The sequence below is a fragment of the Chiroxiphia lanceolata genome, chromosome 5, assembly GCF_009829145.1.
Source record: "Chiroxiphia lanceolata isolate bChiLan1 chromosome 5, bChiLan1.pri, whole genome shotgun sequence".
In the NCBI taxonomy this organism is placed as follows: Eukaryota; Metazoa; Chordata; class Aves; order Passeriformes; family Pipridae; genus Chiroxiphia; species Chiroxiphia lanceolata.
In genome coordinates, this window is record NC_045641.1 from 23,237,312 (window position 1) to 23,260,834 (window position 23,523).

General features: G+C 41.4%; 1 protein-coding gene across 1 annotated transcript; it reads right to left on the reverse strand.

Moving 5' to 3' along the window:
- Window positions 1-6,172: 6,172 nt before the first annotated feature.
- WNT16 (Wnt family member 16) lies at window positions 6,173-16,872 on the reverse strand. The gene is made up of 4 exons (XM_032689439.1): window positions 16,493-16,872; window positions 16,155-16,402; window positions 13,919-14,205; window positions 6,173-9,482 (listed from the first exon to the last, which is right to left on the reverse strand). Exons 1-4 carry the CDS (start codon window positions 16,582-16,584, stop codon window positions 9,018-9,020), a joined length of 1,092 nt encoding a protein of 363 aa, XP_032545330.1. The 5' UTR covers window positions 16,585-16,872; the 3' UTR covers window positions 6,173-9,017.
- Window positions 16,873-23,523: the final 6,651 nt, after the last annotated feature.

Here is a 23,523-nt window from a genome sequence, read left to right on the forward strand (position 1 = left end):
ACACCTGACACAGTAAAACTGCTTTTCTTAAATCTTTCAGATTTTCATGTATAGGAGAACATTTCAAAATTCTATATGTTTTTTCATCAATGTAAACCCCCCTATTCTAATGAATTTGAAATTCTATTTCATAACATTAAGCTGTTGTGGAAAACAAGTTGCATAAGTCCTGGAATTTTTACAGAAATCCAGTTTTGTTGGTGTATATGCCACTGTTGGCTACGCTGCTATCCAGAATAATATCAAAATAATTTTGAAGTAACTTGGCAGGGGCTTAAGAAAAAAAATTTGGCTGCATTAATAGTTTCCCTGGACTACTTTTGTTTTGGCTTTTAATGCCAATGAATATTTTATCTTTCATCAAGTTAAAAAGTTCAAATTTCCTTTACAAAATTAGATGGAGAGGAAATAAGAGTAAAGGCAGCTCTCTTTTAGCCCTTGTATCTTTTAAATTTGTGCCTTTTTTAGCAATGTGAATTGAGTAAATATATTATGATTCTCTTAACCTCTTAAAGTTGTACCTACAACAAATGTTTTAAACAATGGATTTTAAAGCAATAAAATGGTAGGATTATTTTTGTATCTTCTTAAATAATTTGATTCTTACTCTTATTCTCTAACTCATGTCCTCACAGCTATGTGGTATCCCATTTAATAAGACTTCTGTCAAGTATATGACAGTTGTACTGGAGTGGCCACACAAATGTGGTCTCCTTGCTATTGTCCCTTGTCATGGTCTGTTGACTTACTGCAGGATCTGGTCGTGCCATCTCTGCCTTTGGTGGGCAAGTTACAGTGTCCTGCTGTTGAGGGGAACTTTCTGAATGTTAAGTAGTGAGACTTTCTGACAATGTCTGCATTTCATTTGAGTTGCCAAGCACTCAAATTGCTGTTCTGGCCTCTCTGGTCTCCCATAGCTGATGGTAGCAAGTAGTCTGTTGCAAAGATGAAGGGCATTTTGTACCTGTGTGTGAGAAAGTTTTTCTACACGAGATGATGGGAGCATTTGCAGCATCTTGGAGACTTGTTGAGAACAGAGCAGTGACGGAAGAGAAAGGTTGTGGGGGATGTCTACCTCAAAAAGAAGAGCTGTGAGAAAAAAGAGGGGAGGACACAAGAAGATTGTAACTTAATTTTCACCAAGGAACACCCAGTTAGGATTCAAGCCACTTGAAGCTGACTTCATTGTAAACCACAGCTCTTAATTGTTGTACTAGTGGTGCTTTATATGGATTAACAAGAGTCTTAAGAAAGAAGCTGAAGAGAGGTCTCTGCCCCTCTGGACCTTTCCTAGTTTTCGTGATCCAACTTTTTTTTTTTCAGTGTTTCCTCTGGAAACAGCAGACCCTTTTACAGCCTCAGTTTCCTGAGTGCTAGTTTGGAAAAAGCTTCATTTTGCTCGGCATGTTTTGCTTTCCAGATGTCTTACTGTGGCACTTAGTTTCCTCAAGCATTAATGTGACTACTAAATGCTTGATGTGTATGTAATGTCTCCTAAACTGTTTGGATTTTCTGCAGTCTGAGAGTTTTTCAAGAATATGTGTATTAATAAAATAAGAGGCCAGGTGGATAATTTCAGAAGGGGAAATAATATTCCAAGTCAACACTACAACTAAGTGTTGACTGACTTGCCTGTGTAAGGCTGGGAAGGGCTGCTCTACTTCACTAACTGACTTGGGACATGGCTAAGGTGGATACCAAGCAAGGGACTTTTTCTTGATGAAATCCTCTTCAGTTTTATGACTGTAAGGCCATAACCTAGCCTTAATACAAGGGGCCTGGCAAAGAAAATTGAAGAAACCTGTAAAGCTGGATGGAGACTTTGAGGCTAAAACAGGAAGGTGCAAGAACAGCTCTTGACTTGTTCAGTGATATCACGAGGTGTCAGTGGCTCCTGACGCTGTTCAAGGGATGGAAGGGACCCTGCTTCTCACACTCTAAGCAATGTGCCAAAAAGGCACAAACACCTGAGCTCAGCTACATCCTGCTTCTGCCTCCCTGGGAGTGAAAAAATAAAGAATGGCAAGAGAGCATGTGCTCTACTGGAGATGTTTCGTTACATTTCTGCTAACCTAGCTTTAAGCGACTTTTAGTTCCTCCTTGCTGCCTCTAGTTAGCCCTTTCACTCTTACAAACAAGTTCTAAAACATCCTTCATAGACTTAGGTTAAAACAGGTTCCTCAGATATCTCTTCCTATGTATCTCTTCCTAGTGTCCATCTAGGTAGGTTGGCTCATGTGCCATCCAAATCTTCTTTGCTGAAAATTAACAATTAGTTTTTTGCAAGTTAAAAGTTGATGACTCTACTTAGATATCTTTTATATTCTTCCTGGCCCTGTCTTTTCCTTTCTAGAACATACAACCCAATTGCTTTAATCTTGCATTTAAATTGCTTTAATCTGTAAATCTGCAATCACCCATTCCCTCAGAAAGGTCTGTTCCTTTCTTAGGGTGTTGTCCACAGCAGGATATAGCTACATGGTCATGAAAAAATGCACTCCCAGCTGAGGAGGAATCATGTCTCCTCTTTGAGCTTGATGGATGGCAGTGGAAGAGAGTGCTGTCTCCTGTGGAATGTAGTTCTCAAAGCCTCAGGTAACTTCTGGTTTTGCTCCCATTGGCATAATCAGCAATAACTAGCCAGATTTTTTTTTTTAAATGGCACATCTTAAACTGGAATTGAGTAGTATCTCACTTTTGTGTTCCTCTGAACATTGATTCTCTTAATGATCTTTTAAAAACTCAGTATGTTTAATGTCAAAATATGATTTAGCACATACTGAGACACAATAGTGTCAAATTAATTTCTTAGATTATGGGGCAGATTGGTCCATGCTAAAGAATGGGACATTTTTCCAGTTTGTGCTACTGACATGAGGCACAATGTACCTTTTAGCACAGAGGGTAAATCATCATGCACAGAAATAATACTGCAGTATGTTTTTTAACCCCCAGTATAGTGTCGAGCTTCTTCTCTAGAAAACAGAAATGCTCATGAAATGTGTTTCACTCTGCTCCACAATCAAATATAAATTCTCAGGGCTTTGGGGAAAATGATTATAGAAGTCTTACCCAATCAAGTTTCAGCTTTTTAATTAAGGCATCCAGATACACAAATAACTTGATAATAATAATAAAAAAAGGATGGTAAGCTTATGATAGTTGAAGTATTAAGAAGAAAAATGTGCAGGTCATTTAAAATACACTTTGTTGTAATAAACATAGCAAGGCTGAGAGGAAAAGGAAATGGCCAAACCCTGAGATGGGCTCTGATTTTTCAGCCCATGACAAGCTGTTTTCATGCTAGCAGGCACAGGTTCAGCAGAAGGTTTCTCGAGGCATGTGGCACTACCCTGCAATGAATCACTCTATCATTTTCCTGTTCAGCTAGTGTCTCTAAACTCCACATGTGTCTGCCTTTACTCTCCTAAATGCTTTATTTATTACACCTCTTTGGTGTGCAAAAAATTTCAGCTCCCATCTGCTGAAGGCCATCCATTTACAGTCACCCCTGGCATCCAAATTCCAGCCTCGGCCAGAGGTATCACCAGTCAGTGTTCCCTACTAGCTGTGAAATGAATTGCAGTCTTGTGTTCCTATCTGCCACCACACTTCCAGCTCTGCAGAGATGACACAGTGGCCAGAGAGGAATAATTCACATTTCATTCTCTGCTGGGTAAACCATTAGTTATTTAACAGAGCTCTCAGTGAAATTACACAGTTGTTGATGCAGTTTAACAGCAGACCCTGGGACAGACATGAGTATTTTAGCACTAATTATCCACAGCATTAACATGAAGATCACATGGAGGCACCATTCCCTTCAGGATGAATTTGTCATTTGGCAGGGGGGGGAGGGGAAAGCATATTTGACTTCCAGAAATACAAACCACAGAAGACCAAGTTTGGGAAATGCAGTAGCCAACTAATTATTTTAGTCTGTACCTGTGCTTGGAAAACTGTACTCAGCTCTGCAGGAGGCCTTGCACAATAGTGACCACTGTATGGTCACTATACAGTCCTAACGAGCAAGCCACAGTTTTTCAACTACACGGGCTGAGAAATAAATGCAGTGACAAGGTTGCCAAAACATTAGGTTTATTTTTTTTCTTTTTTTTTTTCTTTTTTTTCAAATCTAGATCTACCATTGTTTTTGCACATTATTTTGAGAAAGTCATTCCCCCCAGTTTCCTTTTTATAGTCAGAATACTAATGCTACTCTCCTTAGTGATGCTCATTGGACAAATAAGGTGTGAAGCCATTTCTCAGTTATTGTCTCAGCTGTTGTCTGCCCATGCCACTTCACTAACAGTAAAAATTGTGAGAGTCTGTAAAATCCTAGAAGTTGCTTTTGCATATTCTTGCATGAAATGAAAAATTAAATCATGATACCACATTCACTATTACTGCTGCTGCTGGATCTGGGCACTCCAGATCACCTGGCAGGACAGATGGGATATAGTCAGAAGAGGATTCACAGCTAACAGTTTTTGCAAGTTCTCTAGAACAAATAATAACATATTTTCCACTATAGTACTTCATGCTATCCCCCCCGTATGATAGTTACCATAAGACAGAGGGTTCAGATAAACAGTGCCTCATTTGGCATGAAGTCTGCCACAGTGGGATGATCCCTTTACATGGTTTTAATAAAATTTTAGCCATTGGGCTGAACGCAGTTGGTGTGGGTTCAGCACTTTCCCACTCTAAAGTTGTTTGTTAGCTTGTGAAACCTCGTCCTTCCATGAAATCAAGCATCTCAGCTCCATCAGAAATCTCAGCCAAAGTGGATGTCCTTCTAACATCATTTCCTTTGAATGACCACTGATAATTGTTACTGTTTACTTTACACATACACTTCACATACTTGTAATGTACTGAAAAGGGCTGCGCAGCACAGAGATGTTTTTACAGCAATGGAAACAATCTCCATTTACTACACATCCTTTGACAAGGGATCTCCAATAGGAAAAGACAAGATGGTGTTCTTTGGTTGGCATGTTGACAGAATGACCAGCTGTATTCCTGTAGTAACTCCTCAGAGCACGTCAGCACTTTAGTCATCAACACAACTTTGCTCTTAAAACATGCAGCCAGTGCACATGCATTTCTGTGTCCAAAATAGCAAACATAATTTTCACTTTCACAAGAGGCTACAATTATTCTTTCTTCAAAAAGTAAACTTGTGGCATTTTTCATAGGTTTGCTACTTTTCTCAAACTGCTACTCCAGCATAAAAGGGCACTGTGTGGGAATAGGACTGAGAGAAGACCTTTTCCTCACTCAAATTTCCTTCCAATTTTTTTTTCTAATCTCACTTGCTCAGATAAGCACACATGAAGCTACTTTCAAACATACAGTATGTATTATTGCAAAGCTGTACAACAGTATTATAAGGCTGTAGTTTCAAAGTCAACAGCCTTGATCCTCCAGTCCCAGCACAAGGAAAAAACCCCACTCTATTCAAATGAGTGAATTAAATTCATCCCAGTGCCACATGCCCCCCACCAGAGTAGCTGAACCACATATGTCATACATAAGCTCCTCTTGGAAAGAGGAGGCATACTGTCTTACAGATGATTCTCTCTCTTGCTGTCCCACAAGGAAAGCTTTGGTTTGAGAGTGTGGAAGGAGTAAAGGCAGTTTTGTGGAATAAATAGTGCAATAGATGTCAGTTAATTTTTTTAGCCCAGATGCTACTACAAAACAGTGTTCATATCCTGATCCAAAATTGCTTTCACAGATACTGCTCATCCAGAATTAGTTTTATGGATGTAACTGAGGTAAGTTACAATGGAGCTTAACTTAAACAGCAATTTAAACTGTGGTGGGTAAAGAGAGGAGCTCATGCTCCAGTCTCTCCAGTGCGTTCAGCTTTGCTTCTGCTTCCCTCATGTTGCATGCACTTGGTCTACCCTCAGTGCAGAAAGGGTAACACCACCTCCCATCAAATTCTCCGTCAGCTTCTCAGAGGCAAAATGGATTCTTTCGCTGCCAGTGAAGCTTCAAACCTGTGTTAGCTTGTTTGCTCAGCCATTGAAGCTTTCATAAACCTTACATGTTGTGACTTCTCTTCATTGTCTTTTGTCATTCTTTGAAAAAATAAACTCTTCCTCCCAAGAAAACCAAGAAAAAAATCTTTTATTAACAACACTTAAGAACAAAAAGGGGGTGTTTTTGGTTTTTGGTTTGTTTTTTTCTGAAACTAGATGATTGTTAAAAATAACACAGCATCAAATGCTGAATAAATAGCCAAGCAGGCAAGAGACACCCTGACTGTGATGGCTGCATTCTGGCTGCCCCACACCTCTGTGCAATGCCAATGTCAGTGCCCTTCTCCTTCAAACCCACAGAAACATCCTTCTGAGGTTTGCCCCTCCTGGTGGGAAAATCCCTGCAGTCGACCTCAGGCCCAGAAGCCCAGGATCATTTCCTCCCCATTTCCGGCCCTGCCAGAAGTTAAGGTGAGATTGAGAAGTATATTGGCAATTTTCTGTATTTTACAGATCAGGTGTGGAAGAACCTTTAGGTCCAATAAAAGCTAAGCTGTTTTAAAGAATGGTCAAGGCTGCTGCAGTAAGGATTCTGGTCTTCACATTGAATTCCCATAAGCTGGAGTCCCATATAAAAAAACAGTTGTGATCTCAACAGTGAAGTCAGTACCTCTAGGAGAAGGCTCAGGTAGGACACCAAGGCACTTGCCTCTGACAGGAACTTGATGTGGGGCAGAATAAGAAAAAAGAGAGCGGCAATCTCTACCATACCTTCATAGCACATTGACCAGTATTATCTCCCATCCATGCTGCCAACAGGTGCTGTGGCACAGCCTGAGGAGCCACTGGGTTTCTTTTCATTGCTGCAAGATGGGAACAACCTGTGGCTCACAACCCTCTCTTCAGCATGTGTATTCCCCATCTGAATTTTCACAGAGAGGGTGTTGAATCCTGTGACAGTGACTGGCATGCTGAGCACCCTTCTCACAGACAGCAGATTTTGTGGCCTCAGGATAATAATCTATCGAGGTCAATAGAGACACACTGGCCAAATGTGGAGTAAAGGTCCAAAAAGAACAGCAGATTAAGGATTTAATTGTTTCTGAACTGATGTTCCTAAGATAATCCACATAAGGCAGTGAAATACCACAACATAGAAGATTTTGTTTCCTTCTTCCTGACCTACACATCCAATAAAGACTGACAGGGAATCTGGTCACCATCTTTCATGGGAAAATAATTGACAACAAGGAAATGAATTCTTCAAAGTAACTTTGAAAGCCTCAACCAAACTGTCCAAGATGATTTCTTTCTAAAAACTGTTAGTATGGAAGAAGTTAAGGGATTGCAAACCCTTGCAAGTCCCCTTGATATCAGTGGAAGTTCTGCACTTACTGCTGGAGCTGGGATTTCAGTGTTCGTAAAATGAATTCAAAAGAATAATAATAAAAATGAAAATATTCAGAGTACTAATTAACTGATCATTTAGAGAATCATAGTGTTTCTCATCAGTGTGTATTCACTGCAATAATTATGAGCACCCTGATGGTAAAAAAAAAAAAGAACATTTATGTAATTCTCTGACTAATTTCCCTCAACACATGCAAATAAAAATCAGTTAAAGGCTACTACAATATTAACAAATATCTAACCAACAAATATCAAAGACTGTAGTCTTATCACATAAGTTTTGGAAATGTTTTACATAACTTGCATAATTTAAATATTTACAAAATATAAACTTTCTTGTCTTATCAAAAATAGGTATTTGCACAATTAAACAACAGTAATCCTTTCACATGCTGCTTTTTAAGCCAGGCATTAAATCATTGCATGAAAATAAACAACCTTTCACAGATGTAAAATAAACTTAAGCCAACATATGAAGGGGGAGAAAATGTTATCATTAACAGTTAAATATTTCAGTGGTATGAGCCAATCCATAAATTACATTGTGCATTGAATTTAAAGAGGATGCAACCTAATGAAAAATTTTAAATGCTGCTTACTTATAAAGAAAACATGTTTTAAAAAATCTTTTGCTTTATGGCAGATTTCTTTGGGCTGTTTTTCACATGGTTAATTTTGAAAATGATGGTGAAACACCAGTGAGATGGTTGAACATGGCAAGTTATTGCATAGAGTTCAACAGTGAGGTGATAACCAGCTGACTCACAAAATGTGTGCTCAGATACAGAGGGAATGCCTGCAAGGGTTTTTATTTCCTTCTAATATTAAACTGTATTTTTGTCCCTCCTCAGGCCTGTCCCTTGTGCATTTGAAGGACAAGCTGTAAAAAAATCCTGAGGTTGCTATTTGGTACACCATTCACATTCATCAATCTGTGCTCTCACCTCTCTGCTCTGGGCACAGCTTGCCTCACGCCAACAGATCCTCCTCTCCCAAGCAGGCAGTGCTGAGCTCTCTGCAGTCATGCACATTTCTCAGTACCAGATGCTTTCCTGCATATTACACAGAAGACAGCTTTCTGAACAGCTGCAAAGCAAACACTTAGTGGTCAACAGCAGAACACCTCCCCTACCCTTGTGATTTTTTCTGAAGTGCAGAAATGAACCATCTAGTGGATTCATCTAGTCCCACTTATAAAAACATAGACATAAGGTTATATCTAATGTATCTTACAAGTCCTCTTAACTCTTCAGTCTCTGGCTAGTGAGATCTTGAGTTTTCTCCACTGTACCTGCCCACCAGATGGATCTTCAGGACGTTGTAGCTATTAAAGACTTGAAAAGTTTAGTGTCTGTCCCTGCTCATGGAGTAAGATGTTCAAATGTGTCATCAGGAGTCCTTCTTTGTTGTTTAAGCTGCCCCTGCATGCAGTCTGGTGCTCACTAACTTGTTCTTTCAGTCACCAAATGCTTGCACTACTTGTTTTTTGGCAGTACCCATTCTCCCCGAGGCTGATCCCCCCAAAATCCCACACAGTAATAGGAATTGCTGCCTGTGTGGCAGCTCTGCACCAGACAGGGCAGGATGGTTTGGCTGTGTTTCCTGTACTTCATCTTACTTGCAGGTGTGTACATCAGTCATGGTCTCACACCTCCTGCAGCGCACGTAGCAGCACCAGACAAACTTGCACTCGCACCTTTCCACGTGCCTGACAACGTGGGTGTTGTACCCGCGCCCGCAGCACAGGAGGTTACAGCCATCGGGTCCCTGCGAGGTGCGGTTACATTCTCTTCCCTGAGTCCCAGGGATCCCCAATTTTTGATCTTCAACGCAGTAATTGGGTGATTTGTTCACATATAGCAGGTCCTCTTTCCCGATTGGTACTTTTCTCTGGCTTTTCTCTTTCCTGCGTAGCTTTTTTTTCAGTCTGTCTGATATTTGTATGCTGTTTTCATACTTATCCTTTAAAAACCGGCCAATCTTTTCAAAGGATGACATTGTTTTCCAACAAGTTTTCACAGCACAGGACCCAGAAACACCGTGACAACGACAATCCACAGACATCAGCTTTGCTACAGCCTGAAAGCAAAGGGATAAAAACATTTGGATGTGATCTTTCATTCATTAAGAATGCTGCCTGACATCAGTAACACGGAGGTCTCAAAGTATTTAATATTACAGCTGCCATTACCATTGCAGTGACAGGGAAGTCACAGCACGTTAGGAACCACAGAACCTCACTATAAGAAGCCCCATCTTCAGAAATGCTCTGCATTTGGGCTTTGCAATGGCCATAATGTAGCAATATCAAATCACAACAACAAAAGCTATGATTTCTGAATCACTTTTCATTCTGGAGGATCTTAAACACCTGAAATTACATGTCCTGTGTCACTCCTTCCACCACTGGAATGAGCAGTTCCTCTTACCCCTATTGTCATTCACTGCCTCAGCCTTGGTAGTATGAGTACAACAAAAGTGCAGGGTTAAGTTATGAACAGGGCTGAACACTGGTTTGTGTAAAAAATTAACCTGAGAGAAAAATAATTTTTAAATTGACTTCCTTTCACTGATCCAATGCAATTAACAGAGGGAGTGGCATGCAGTGGGAATCTGTGGCTAGAACAGGCAAATGGGCAGAAAACAGAGATGGGTCTGCAGCAAAGGATAGTGTCAATGGAATCACAGTTTGCATAGTCCCTAATGCCAATTAATGCTTAATATCTCCATGCTAAGCTTTTTGTTTGCAGGCACTGTTCTCAGCTCTGAGACAAGCACTGCCAGTACTTGTTTTGTAATGGGAACTGATCCCTGTAAGCAGCCCAATTTTAGCCACTGATTGCAGTGCTAAAAGATGATGAACATTTATCTTGTGGAAGAATAAGGAATGCAATCTAGATCTTCTCAGAGTCAAGTTAGTGGACAACTCAAAGGATACTCACAGTTTTAAAACTGATATATGTTGATATGATAACTATGTGATTAGAACTGTAAGATATGGAAATATTTTGTATGGAAGTAGGAGAGAAGCAAGAGAATTCGGCACATACCGGTTAGTTACTAATTCCAAAAAAAACCCAGAAGTATTGTCCCTGGAAGACTGGTCTTGCAAGACACTGAACCAGGAATGTGATAGTATTCATTACAAAAGGTAATAAGGTATCAAAATATCCTTCTTATAAGCCCCAAAACATGAACATAAACATTTTCCAGCATCTCCTATGTAAAGATTTAAAAATACAAAAAGGAAGACTTATGCTAAACTTTACTTCAGGTAACATTATTGCTAGAAAACCCAAGTACCAACAATAAACATTCTTTGATTCTGGACAGTGGTCAAAATATTTGCTTTATCTTAGAGTTTGCCATTAAATTACAAAATACTTATGCATGAAAGCTGTCCAGATACTCTCTATGTTTTCTTTCAAGATAATGAACAACAAATACACCATTGATACAGCATCAGTGAAATAAGGGTCTTCTGGCCTTTCAGGCTTGCAGCAAATTTGGTTTTTCTTAAGAAAACAATGCCACAGTGCCCTGGAAAAGGAATGAGTTCATGTGTCATATGCACCAAATAAGCCTGTGACAGGGTAGAGAATCTTTTTGGAGAGCTCAGTACTGTGAAGAACCTGAAACATGTCCTGGTTTCAGCTGGGACAGAGTTAGTTTTCTTCTTATTAGCTAGCACAAAGCTCTGATTTGTATTTAGTATGAGAATAATGTTGATAACACACTAATGGTTTAGTTGTTGCTAAGTAGTGCCTACACTAAATCAAGGACTTTTCAGTGTCTTGTGCTGCAGTGAGGAGCTGCAAGAGAAACTGTGGGGGAGCATGGCCAGGACAGCTGACTCTAAATGGCCAAAGGGATATTCCACATCACAGAACATCATGCCCAGTATATAAACTTGGCCAGGAGGGGTAGATCACTGCTGGGAGACAGGCTGGGCATCATTCAGCAGGTGGTTAGCAATTGTATTGTGAATCACTAATTTTTCACAGGTTTTGTTCCTCTCTTCGATATCTCCCTTTTCATTACATTATTATTATTACATTCTATTTAAATTATTAAACTCTTCTTATTGCAAACCACTAGTTTTACCATTTTTTGCCCAAAACCTTCTCCCCAGCCCACTGAGGGGAGGGGAAGAGTACAGGGGATGTGAGCTCGCAGCTGTGGTTCAACCACAACACCCTGAAAGGTCCTCAGTATCTAATAGTTTCTGTTGGGCCAAATTCTACCACATTCCCAGAAACTGTCAGTCTAGACTAAAACTCTGGTTTCATGTGGTATATAATAAGAAATACCACTCAATGTGAATGAAAATAGAAAATACTACTGTTGCCTGTCATTAAAAGTGTGGACTCACAATCTACTATATTTTACACATATAGCCAACATATAAGATAACTTCGATCCTCTCAAAAATACTATTCATGGAAAATGAAGACTCAATTAGATCCTTCAACCCCTTGTAACTTTAGTTCACCATTTGAAAACATGTTCTCTTTGGCTGAATACACTTTTCTCCTTTGCCAGTCAATCCCATCCCCATGACACATATGGCCCAACTGACTATAGGTGTGATCTGGAAACTGATCCAACTTTGAAGAAAGCAACACCAAAATAAAAGTTTATGTTCTAAGATCTGTGTTTGTCTGTGTAGTTTTTTTTAAAAATTGAACAGTTCCTTGGTACAGTTCACAGCAGAAGACTCCAGACAGTTCTGCTGGCCCACTGGCAGCAATGAATGATGAGCACAAGGATTGTATGGGAATCACAAGTAAACACTGTCACTGCAGATAAAAGGACAGCAAACTATTGCTGCTGCTGTTATAAAGGTAAAGGCCAACAAGATAATAGAGTATCAAAGAGAAACCCATATCACTGACACCTAACCACAGAAATCATGTTCTTTTTCTCTTTCAAGTTCCTGGGAGCCTTGCAGTCTTCTTCCCTACACTTCTGTCACCCTAATCTGAGACAATGGCACTGTCTAATGACAAACATGAGTAATAAAATAGAAATTTATATCTGTACTGTGTATTTAAAATCATGAGATTAAGGGAGACCATTTTATAGAAATTACTATTTCCTTCCTTAACTATCTCTCTCTCCAAACATGAGAAACAACCTTTTGCTCCTTAAGCTTCTGTTACTCTTATTAACATCTCCTACTACAAGATACCAATCACTTTCCTTGGAGATGATTTAGCTGACTTGTATCTAATTAAAATTACAGTAAGTGTTCTCAGCATCTACTTAGGTTTAAAGTTTGCTTCTTCCACTTCAGTTATGAAAAGGGCTTATGCCATAGAGCCATAGAATCACAGAACGGTTTGGGTTGGAAGGGACCTGAAAGATTTTCTGATTTTACAACTGCATAGCTTAAATGAAATAACATATTACCTGTAAAAATTAGTTTAAATTAAAATAGTTTTCAGTTATACCACCATAGCTCTCATGATGGCTTCCTGTGGTTATTCCTTGTCTACAGCAGATAGGAAAGTTGGGTTCAGTAAAACTCACTGATCCTGCTTCTGGCTACAAGAAATTACTGAATTACAATGGAGTCCATCAATATATGTAGTTAAAACCAAAGGGTTTTCCTTTTTTCTTTTTTTCCTTCTTTAGTTATATCTGTGTCACTGAGCAGAACAGACCTAAAGTATTACAGACCCAGAGACAGCCATTAAAGATGAAGTTAAAAACTCCAAGGTAAAGCAGAGAAAGTAATTTGAAAGCAAGAACCAGCATCCAAGTCTGTCATTCCAGCACTCCAAGCACTCACAGGCTCACATCTCCCTGTATAGGTTGTTTTGGCCCCCATTTTTTACCTTCTACAGGACAGGACAGGAGAATCCAATGTCACACACCCACACACATACATTTCCTCTGCAAACTTGGGTTTGAAGTTCTTTGGGCTGATGAAAAGCTATCCAAATCCACTCTCACTTCTTTGATTCATGCTTTAACCAATGAGCTATTTTAAAATAGAGGTGTCATTTCTATCCCATGTTTTAAAAGACAATATTAACTCTTGATTTCCTCTCTGAACGATGCAAAACTTGTGGTCTCAGGTGTGCACCCCAGACTGTGGATGAGTAATGAGGCCTTTTGTCCAATTGGCCTTCTCCTTCAGTGCTAGAGAGAATTAAAAATGTAGGTCATGATGATAACAGAATAGTGAGTGAAAAAATTCGTATTATGCTGACAACAGGATTATTTCAAATTTGCTACAGAGTATCAAATATCTAGTTAAGATAACTTTATTATTTAAGCATTGCATATCTATTTCTTAGTTTGTGGCTTTTATTTTAATCCATGGGGATTAGTTAGTTAAAACCAGCTCTGATTTTGAGTTTGTACATGCTTGCTCTGGTGAATGTTAGTGCTGTTTTTACCATTGGCTCCACATACACCTGCAGTCAAGGGCCGGCCTCCTTTAGTTGATGCCATTTTGTCAAAGAAGGTGAACAAGCAGTTGCTGCCCGTATGTGAATGACACATACCTGCCTCCCAGCCTCGTTGTTGTGCAGGTTCATCACCACCAGTCCGCTCCCACTCTTGCCCGTTAAGTTCTTCAAAGGCATGTCCAGGAACTTTCTGCTGAATGACATTCCATAGTGGATATCGTCAGAGCAGCCGCCCCAGTGCCAGCCCTCGCTGGCCGAGCCGCCATGCCTCAGGCTCAGGTCGCAGGAGCACTCGGTCACATTCCCCGCGCTGCACGATCGCGTCACTGAATGTACCAGTCCTGCTGAGGTCACCGCGTAGATGAACGCGGTCTCCTTCGTGCCTACAAAGCAAGGCATGAAAATATTACTTCATAACTCCCTCTGATTACCTTCCTGGCTGGGTTGTAGAAAGCAATTTTACAAGCCAGACAATTATCAGAAGGGAACAGTTACAAGTTTAAAGTCATCACAGCTTGGTCTGTAGTGTTAATTTGTTTAAAGTAGTGGATGTTGATATCCAAAAATGACTTCACGGTCCCTTCATAGGACGATGCTATTAATGGTGCTGTTTCCTGATGCTTGTATCACGCATTTTTTGGTAACTTCTTTCTAAATCTGACTGGGAACTTTATTTGCCACAGAAATTTCCAAGCCAATTAAGTTTTAATCATAAAAAATAAAAATAAAAAATCAAACCTCGAACTAACCATATTCCAAACCCCTTACTCTCCACTCTGCTTTTCACTATTCATATTGATTTGAAGAATAAGAAAAGGTTAGTTTAAATCTCAGAGAAGCTGTCACGATCCCAGGTTACTTTGGTATAGCGCCAGAACTTACCTCATGCTAGATTCAGCAAACGTTGATGTTATTCTAATTCACAAAGGTTGCAAAGAGCCCCAGAAATGTTAAACCAGATAGAAATCAGGATGGCATAAGAACATTTAGGTCATGTGCTTTTCCTAGAATAAGGTGGCCATGGGAAAGACAACAGCATAAAAGGCCTTTAATTGTTGGACTATATCTCAGAAGAATCATGGAGTGACCTGCATGGGCTTCTTAAGCTGGTTCCATTCTCTGAGACTTCCAGTATAATGTGGCACACAGCTTTAAACCATGTTAAGCAAGGTATACTCTAAGCAAACTGAAAATCCAAGGGTGGTGAATAACTGTAGCCAAAACTTCACTGTGCTAATTTTCACTGTTGTGAAACAATCCCCCAGGTTCCTGCTCACAGGCAGGAAAGTTCCTGTTTGTTTCCCTTGTTCGTAGTGGTCTATAGTGCTGGTACGATCATAAAAGGCTTCCACAGGACACACTAGTGAAGCTTTGTGGGTGAGCAGTGGCACTCATCCGCAGGTCTTCAGGAACAGCCCTTCCTGTTGGACAGAAGGACTAACACACAATACATACAGCTACATATAACGGGGCAAACTTCTCCCATTTTTTTTTTTTCCTTTTTGGAATCACTTTTTATTGCTCATGTTATGTTTTCATGGTTAATGCTTGGGGGTTTTACCCTGTTTTAGTACAAAGTGAAGATTGCACAAACACAAAAGCAAATGCCACAATACCTAAATTCACATCAATCACACAATCAGTGACCAGAGTGTTAAAAATTAGTTTGCAGGATACCTTGGTGCTGACATTTGATTCAAACATAATTTGAATCAAATGTAACCCCCAAAGGCTTCTTATTTCAGTGGAAATTTCAGCAGTTCCATAATTAGTTTATGCAATAAAAAGAGCTTTAGTCTTGCTGTGCTGATCAATACCATGTCGCTGAGCACATATAACACATTTTAAAGCAATTCACACTGTATGTGGTGCCTTGAGCAGATTTTTTACCTGCAAACAAGTGACCTTTCTGAAATACTATGTCTCATCACCCCACTCACTTAGTAATTGTGACATATGGGAATCAACCCAACATAAGTCTAAGAATAACAACATTTGAACATATTTAAGTGGATCTACATACGGGCAGTGTCATCCACGGCCGCACTAAGCAAAACTTACAGTTAACAACATCAACGTTGGAAAGACAAGGGCAGGTTTCGTCTGTTGGGTGCGTTTAGCGTGCCTGAGGTAGCCTCCCGCGACGGCTGCGTCGACCGCCCGCCCCGCCGCACCGGCTGTGCCCGACTCTGCCGTCGGGACGGACGGACGGACGGTCGCCGGCGCCGCCCCGCGGGACTCCTCGCCACGCAAACCCAACACACCGGGGCAGCCCCGCTGTGTCAGCAGCGGACGCACCCGGCCCGGCGGCCCCACTGGGGCGGACACTCACCGCTGCTGAGCTGGTGCCCGAGGGTGACGGGGGCGGCGGTGCCGCGGCGGGCGGCGGGCGGCGAGCGGCAGTCCCAGCGCTCGTGTCGGAACTGGCTGCGGCACTCCTGGAGGCCCAGCCGCGCTCCCTCCCGGATGGCGGGCGCCAGCTCCGGCTTCTGCTCGCACAGGTCCAGTTGCCGGCGGCTCAGCGGAGGACTGGTGCAGCCCGGCTTCTCCGGGCCGCCGGCGGCGGCGATGCCCAGCCACCTGCAGGAGCAGCCCCCGTCAGCGCCGGGCCCCGGCGGACACGAGGGGACGGGCACCGCGCAGCCCTCCCACCCCCGCCCGGCTACTCACATCCAGGTGCTGCCAGCGGCGGGGCAGAGGGAGAGCAGCAGCAGCAGCGCTGCCCGCAGCAGGCACGGTCCGAGGGGAGCCCCGCGCCCCATGGCAGCCGCATCGAGCCCCGCCACACAGCCGCCGCTGCCCGCGGCCCCCGGGCAGCAGGGACCGAGGGGGACGGTCCCCAGGGGCGCCCCCCTACTCGGGTCTCTCCCCCTCGTGGGGCAGGGGACAGCTGGCGGGGCAAGCACGAGCCGTCGGACGGCGCTCCCGAGGAGGCTGGGCTGGCAGGGAGGGCGGCTGGAGGGGACGCATCGGGAGCGCCTGGTTCCTTTCAAGGTGAGAAAGTTGGGACTGATGTTTTCCCTGGCTCCTTCCTCGGCTCTGCCTCCCCGGCCGTGCATTGGCCGCCAGGGGGCCGGGGCGGGCCGGGGCGGGGGCTCCGCACCGCACGGCTCCGCACCGCACAGCCCCGCACCGCACAGCCCCGCACCGCACAGCCCCGCACCGCTCCGCCGCGCCTCTCGGGCTGCGAGGCGTGTAGCGGGGGTCCGGGTGCGGCAGAGAGGAACTACAGGCAAAAGTTTTAATCCACAGTGATATAATCCACAGGAAGGAGAGAGATGATGTTAAGAGATCATAACATTCCCTACACCTTTTATTCAAATTTTCTAATGCTTTAGCGGTATTAACTGACCGAGTCAGCATCAGTATTCATTAGGACAACATTTGCTCACTTCTATTAACTTCAGTGAGACAATCTTATCAACTCTACCTTAATTGTTAGTCGTTAGTTACATATTAAAAGCCAACGAGTCAGCTAGCACTTGATGGAGAGCTGGTGTTGGCACTCTGGACTTTCAGGTCCTCTTTGATCACAATATATTGCTGCTTCCTTCTGTGTAAGCAAAACACCTGCACAAAAAATAATCTGGTATGTAAATCATAGATCTGTAAAGACTTTGATTTGATACAGTTGTAAATGAGCAAAATAGCTCTTGACGGACAATAGCTCCAAGTGAAGAGCACAATAAATCATCTCAATGACAAATATACATTTTTAAGAGTACATGTTGAGAAATAATCATGCAAATGTGCTGTTCCCCCTGTCTTTTTGCCCCATGGATGTGATGAGATGTTTTAAGACCACAGGCGCATTTAGGTCTATAAAATTATGTCTCCTTCGTACTTCATGCTCATTTGTCTGTTCTTAAAGGGTCTCCAAAGCATCACCAGCTCTGGGCAGATTACTAATGACTCCACGAACTATATAAGCCTTCCAATATAACTTGTTTTCTCTGTTCTGAATTTTAGTCTGGAGAACATCTGCTTGTGGTTTCAGAGGAACTTAGTCCAGAGTGAGGGAAATGGATGAAGGACATTGGAACACAGGGAACCGGCCATGAAACAGGCCTGAACCAGCCAAAATGTGTGGGCTGTGTCAGAGAATTATCTAATTATTCTAGGACACATGGCTTATTTTATCCTCATTACTGCTTCCTGGCTCCATCTTCTTAAGTTCATTCAAAGCCCTGGTCTAGCAGACAAGAATTTCTCAGGAGTTCCTTTATCTGCTCTATGCATTTATCATCCGTTCTGAAATTATTTCTTCCTTTTAACAGGGTTATTCTCTTTGGGTTTTTTGTTTGGTTGGTTTGGTTGTTGTTTGTTTGCTTTTATATTTTTTAAAGTTAATATGCAACTCTTGGTCCCAAATTCTTACATGTGAATTTTTCTGTACTAGCTACAGAACGTTATATGCTAATAGCAATGTAAGATTAAGTTAGAAAAATATTGATTTCTAAAATTCCACTCTTATTTGCAGCATTTTGTATATGGCACCATAAATAAATTACCCCTCTATTGGGTTCCCATGTGTTGGGATCTGATTTTGTGTACTTTTTTTGGTACAATCATCTTTATCTAGTTAAGAAAATCCTTTGATCATATCCACTTGTGTAAAGTAAAACATTTGCAATTTGGAGGGCTGATGCTAAACAAAAAAAAATATAAATTGTAAGGGACTCCTTGAGATCATCCAGTTCAATCTCTAGCAGTGACTGGAAGCAAACTACATTTTTGCATGACCATCTGATTTAAAGAAGTTTGGATTACTATGTGAGTCCTAATCTCCCATCTGCCTCTCTTCCCATCTGTTTCCTTTAGAACCACTCCCCCCTTTCCCACAGCCCCTGCACCTTCCTCTCTAACTGTCACATCCTGGTTCCCAACAAGATCCCACTTCTCTGCCCTCCTCCCTTCTCCTGCCTCTTATCTTCCCGCCTGCTACATCATCTCTCTCCTTTATTCCCTCCAACAGTACTCTCCTCCCCAGGCAAAGGCAGCACACACAGGACTATTTCTGTTAGTCTAGAGCTGTGTGTCTGTGTGTGAGTCAGTTTGCTGCTAAGAAGGGAAGGGCAAACACATTATTTTGCATGTTATGTGCTTTGCAAACCTGCAAAGGGACGCAATTTGGAAATACCTTGTTGATCTACCAAAATTTATTGAAATTTCCCAAATGTTTCTGAAGTCCTTAATTCTAATTCACTTATGCTTCAGAACCCTCTGTGCCTGAAGATCATTCACTACATACAGACAACAACGTGAGCGGGATGCAGAGACAGAGAAGCAGAATCCTAGCCAAGGTCAAGTGCCAAGCCTCTGAACAAAATTTACTATAAATCAGGGAAGATAAATTAGACTTACTGCTTATCTTACTTTCTCTAGCCAAGGTGGGGCTATCTGTGGCTATTTATGCTAAAATGCCCACATTTTTTATTTTAAGAAGAAGACAACCAATTGTTTAAGCAGGTTGGTATTTTCTGACTGGACATTTATCATCTTACTATTTAATGTAGATGAATGTGATCTTGACAGAGTCAATTACATATATAGTTTTTTTTTCACTGTGAAATAAAGAAGTACTCTGTTGTGCATAATCTGTGTGAATAAGCAGATCACATGATAAATAATGTGCTTCAAAGATGGGCCAATTAGCTCTTTAAAGAGGCAGTGGCTAGTATTTTCACTACAATAAGATGTACCTTGATTAGATGCATCTAATCTGCCATCTTATTAGATGCAAGTACATACAAAGTTAACTTCTTTTACAAAATTAACTTCAGCTAAACAAGTCACCCTTCTTGAAAGTTTTGTTAAGATTATTTTCCTTCTCCTGGAACTTCTGAAGGCCAACAGAGACATGAATATAACAGAGCAAACTGCATTATCCCATCTGTACATACAAGGGGACCATTATCCCCTTATCTTATAACACTGAGCAGAGGTAAACCTGCCATCCAAACAGGAAAAATCTCCCATATTCTCTATATCAGGTTATCCCTTCAGCTATGACATTTATTATGTTTGGTGACCAAGCTCAAATTCTATACTTCTGATACAAAAGATGCACTTTCAATCCCCCTCAGTTCTTGACTGCACAATGGCACCCATCCCCCTGGGAACTGCAGACATGCTGAGTCTTTGCGTTGAAGGAATGGAACTTTGTTGGCAAAATGGTGGTACCAAAGCAGAGCCATTGCAGGATGGGAGTTGGGAGAGTACTCTCACAACTTCACTCTTCAACTGATGTACCCTCAGTGAGAAGGGACATACGCAGTGAGACCCTGGACTTCAGGCCATGAGTCCTTATGTTCTTGGTGCAGTGCTCCCTCACAGTGCAGCATCTCTCTTGTGAGGTGATCTCTGTGTAGACAAGTCTCAGGCCCTCAATAAGGTCAGGCTGGAGGCAGAAGGGACATTAAGAGAGGAAAAGAGATGCCTCTTCTCCCATGCATAGCCCACCGAGATCCCTTTGTCTCTTGTCTGAAGGTTTAACATTATTGCTGTTATCAGTGTATTTTTCATTTTAGTATTTGTAGACTGAAAGTACACACTGTTGCTAATTCAGACCCAGCATGCTGAGTTCACAAATGACTGGGACAGCAATTAAAGTGCATCCAGTAATGACATGGTGGCAGAGAGAGACTTCACAAACAGACCTCAAAAAATGTAATGATTCCAAAGCTATCCCTTAACATTATCTTTGTAATAACTGCACAACACGGTGTACAGAACCACATCTTCTAGGTACACGGATATATAGGAAATGGAGAAGTAGGACCTCGAAGGTAAGGAAGGAGCAGGCTTCTCACAATCCCTTGCCAAAGAATCCAGAAGAAAACTAAGCTTTCTGTATCCCATAATTCTAGACAATTGCTGAAGCAATTGCTGAGCAGGTCTCCTGGCAATCTACGTTGACTGTATCTTTGGTGATGTGTTACCAGAAAGCTGGGGCTTAGGAAGAGAGGACTGAGACTGACTACGGACCTGCTGTTCCCTGTGGTCAAAAATCTAGAGGCAGCATCCTGGACTTACCAGTATTTACATGAGTGCTTGAGAGTTGCTCGTGTTCTGGGGGATTCTGGAAGTAGGTGTGGGTTTCTTCTGAAGTGCTGCTGGCAAATTCTGTTCTCTGATATGGACTGCCTAAAAGTAGGTATTTTCTAGAGTTACTCCTGAGGCATATTTTGGGCATACCAATATTAAGTAAAATACATCTAGGGAATGCTGTAAAGGCTTCAAAGCTTCATGGGAAAGATGTGGGTAAAAGATCCCCTTATTAATTCTAATTGCACCCAGACCTTACTTCCTACTAAAACTTAAATTAGCGCTAAAACTGTATTTGATAACAGTGAACCTTTATGCCATCAGTTAATTTCTCTGGTTGTTTTGAGAATGATGAGAAATGCTCCTGGAGACAGGAGGTAATAAAAAAGGAATTTTTTACTGACATAAAATTTCCTAATGTTTTTCTTCAAACTTAAAGCAAAATTATTTTAAAAAATTATTTTTTTACTTAGTAGATGAAGTGTATGAGATTAGAGTTGGTGCTAGGAGGTAACTGTGGATTTTGGTGAAGAGTAGCTCAAGTGTGTGGGAGAATCCAAATTATTTTAGTGGAGTGGGGATGTTTGGTGGTACTCCTTATTTAGTTTTAAATTATACTCCCCTAAGGATGTAACACCACTACTTTGTTCCTGTATGTGGAAGCTTTATACATAAGTTCCTGAGATAAGCAGAAAAGGATACTCTGTGTGTGTGCACAGAAGCAACATGCTCTCTCCAGTGGATGTCACTGAATTTTAGGTATAAAACAGGTAGAGGAAGGAGAGGGAACTGCTCCTCTGAGAGCAGTGCTGTCTGCAACACAATTCATGTTCCTGCCCCAATGGCTAATTTGCATTATCACTTTCCACACAACTGTTTCATAGCAATGATTTTGCTACATCTCATAAAAGTGACATTATTCACATGTATAGAACTGTTGCCATCCTGTGATGACAGAACTGAGATTCAGAGGGCTATTTAGTTTTCTGTTGTCAGATGGCACATCATCATCAAAACCATGATTACGTCCTTGGTTTCTCATTGTTAATTGAACTTCTAATGAGTTACCTATCCTTTGAGTGAGGATAATGATAGAAAAAGAAGAATCTACTCTGTAACTGTCGTAACACAAGGCTGGCACTCTATTTATTGTCTCCTCATTCCTTGAGGTATGGCTGTATGCCTAATTCACAACGCATTTGGTCCAGTCATCAGATTACTTGCATCATATAAGTGAATTTACCTACAGAGTCAGTTTTGAAAGGAAGAAGTTTAGGAAGAAGTGAGGGAATGGTATTCTGTCAACAGTGACAGAAGTAGTCACTTCCTACCTGCAGTGTGGTGGTGATGGGAAAAAATGCATGGCCTGCTTTTGTTATATGACAACATTAAAAAAATTCCAAATTCAAATAATTCACTGTCTGCCTTTCCCCCAATTTCAATGATCTTGCCCACTTCAGTGTATTAATTTTGTCTTATCTGCCTCAGTGTTTTTTCTTTAGAGCCTCAATAATGCTTGCTTCACATCTTGCCCCATTCCCACTTGGCACTTTTTGATTGATAAAAATAGAAAATAAATAAAATATTGAAATCTCATACAGTTACGGTCTGGGTAATCCAAGGCTCATGTAAACTTATGTGTCTTCACTGATAATGAGCAGAACAGATCTTAAAAATCAAGGTGCAAAAAACTCCCTATTAAGATGGCAATCTGTCCCTTCATAAATGTCCATTTTAAGATTAAATGATTACAGGATACCTTGCACAAACAAGTTTTATAAAACTTAAAAAAATTTTGACTGGGTTAGATGATAAACATCAAATCCTTCTTAGAATTTTTCTAGATCTTTCTAAGTCAGTGTTACATGTTACCTGTTTCCTGAGCCACCTTCTTATTTCCTCTCCTCAATGATCCCCCCCTTCTCTCTTTCTAACCTGTCTTTTTTTTTTTTTTGGCTGGGCCTGGCACTGTAGTACTTGAACCCACTTAAACCTTTTAACACTGTTGTCACAGAAAGTCTTTCAGCTTTGGAAACCTTACCCTTATTATATCCCTTTAGCTGTGATATTTATACACTGTTGCATAAGGCAGGGTGGTTGTGGTTTAAAATGTGTGTAGCCACAGGCAAGATGCCAAAGTCTACAGGGTTTAGGCTGTCCCCAACTAATTGAACTCTGCTAAACTGGCAAGTTATCAAAGTAGCTGGGATTTGACATCTCAGCAACCTTGTAATAGCATTGACCTAAATCATGCAAAAGTTAAGGCCATGGGGATAAAAGAGAATAGTTTAAGTTATTGGGAATATTTTCTGTGGTTTTATGCCCTTCCCACTGGTAGTTTCCTATTGTGCCAATAATTATTTATTTGAAACCTTTCTTTGACTCTTGTGTTTTGAGATGTTTGAGCAGTTCAGCAGCTGCAAAAATGTGACCATCAGTGAAAATGGGGTCAGTGTGGAACTTGAACATTTAAAATTTCCCCTACTCCTGTGAGCAGAGGGCAGTATCCCTTCGCGCAACATAGTCAGTAGTAAACATGACTTGGGATTCATCCTGGAGAGTAGGGCAAGGCACCTTCCACCCAACCCTTTTCAGGAGCTAGTACAGCCAGAAGTCTTTGCTAGGAGAGGCAAGGAGGAGGCATGTGGTCCAAC

Coding starts and splice junctions, on each gene's coding strand:
- WNT16 (XM_032689439.1), bottom strand. CDS start 16,584: ATGGGGCGCGGGGCTCCCCTCGGACCGTGCCTGCTGCGGGCAGCGCTG. Junction 16,403..16,492: donor GCCGCTGGCAGCACCTGGAT/GTGAGTAGCCGG, acceptor CTGCTCCTGCAG/GTGGCTGGGCATCGCCGCCG. Junction 14,206..16,154: donor CGGGCACCAGCTCAGCAGCG/GTGAGTGTCCGC, acceptor CTTGCTTTGTAG/GCACGAAGGAGACCGCGTTC.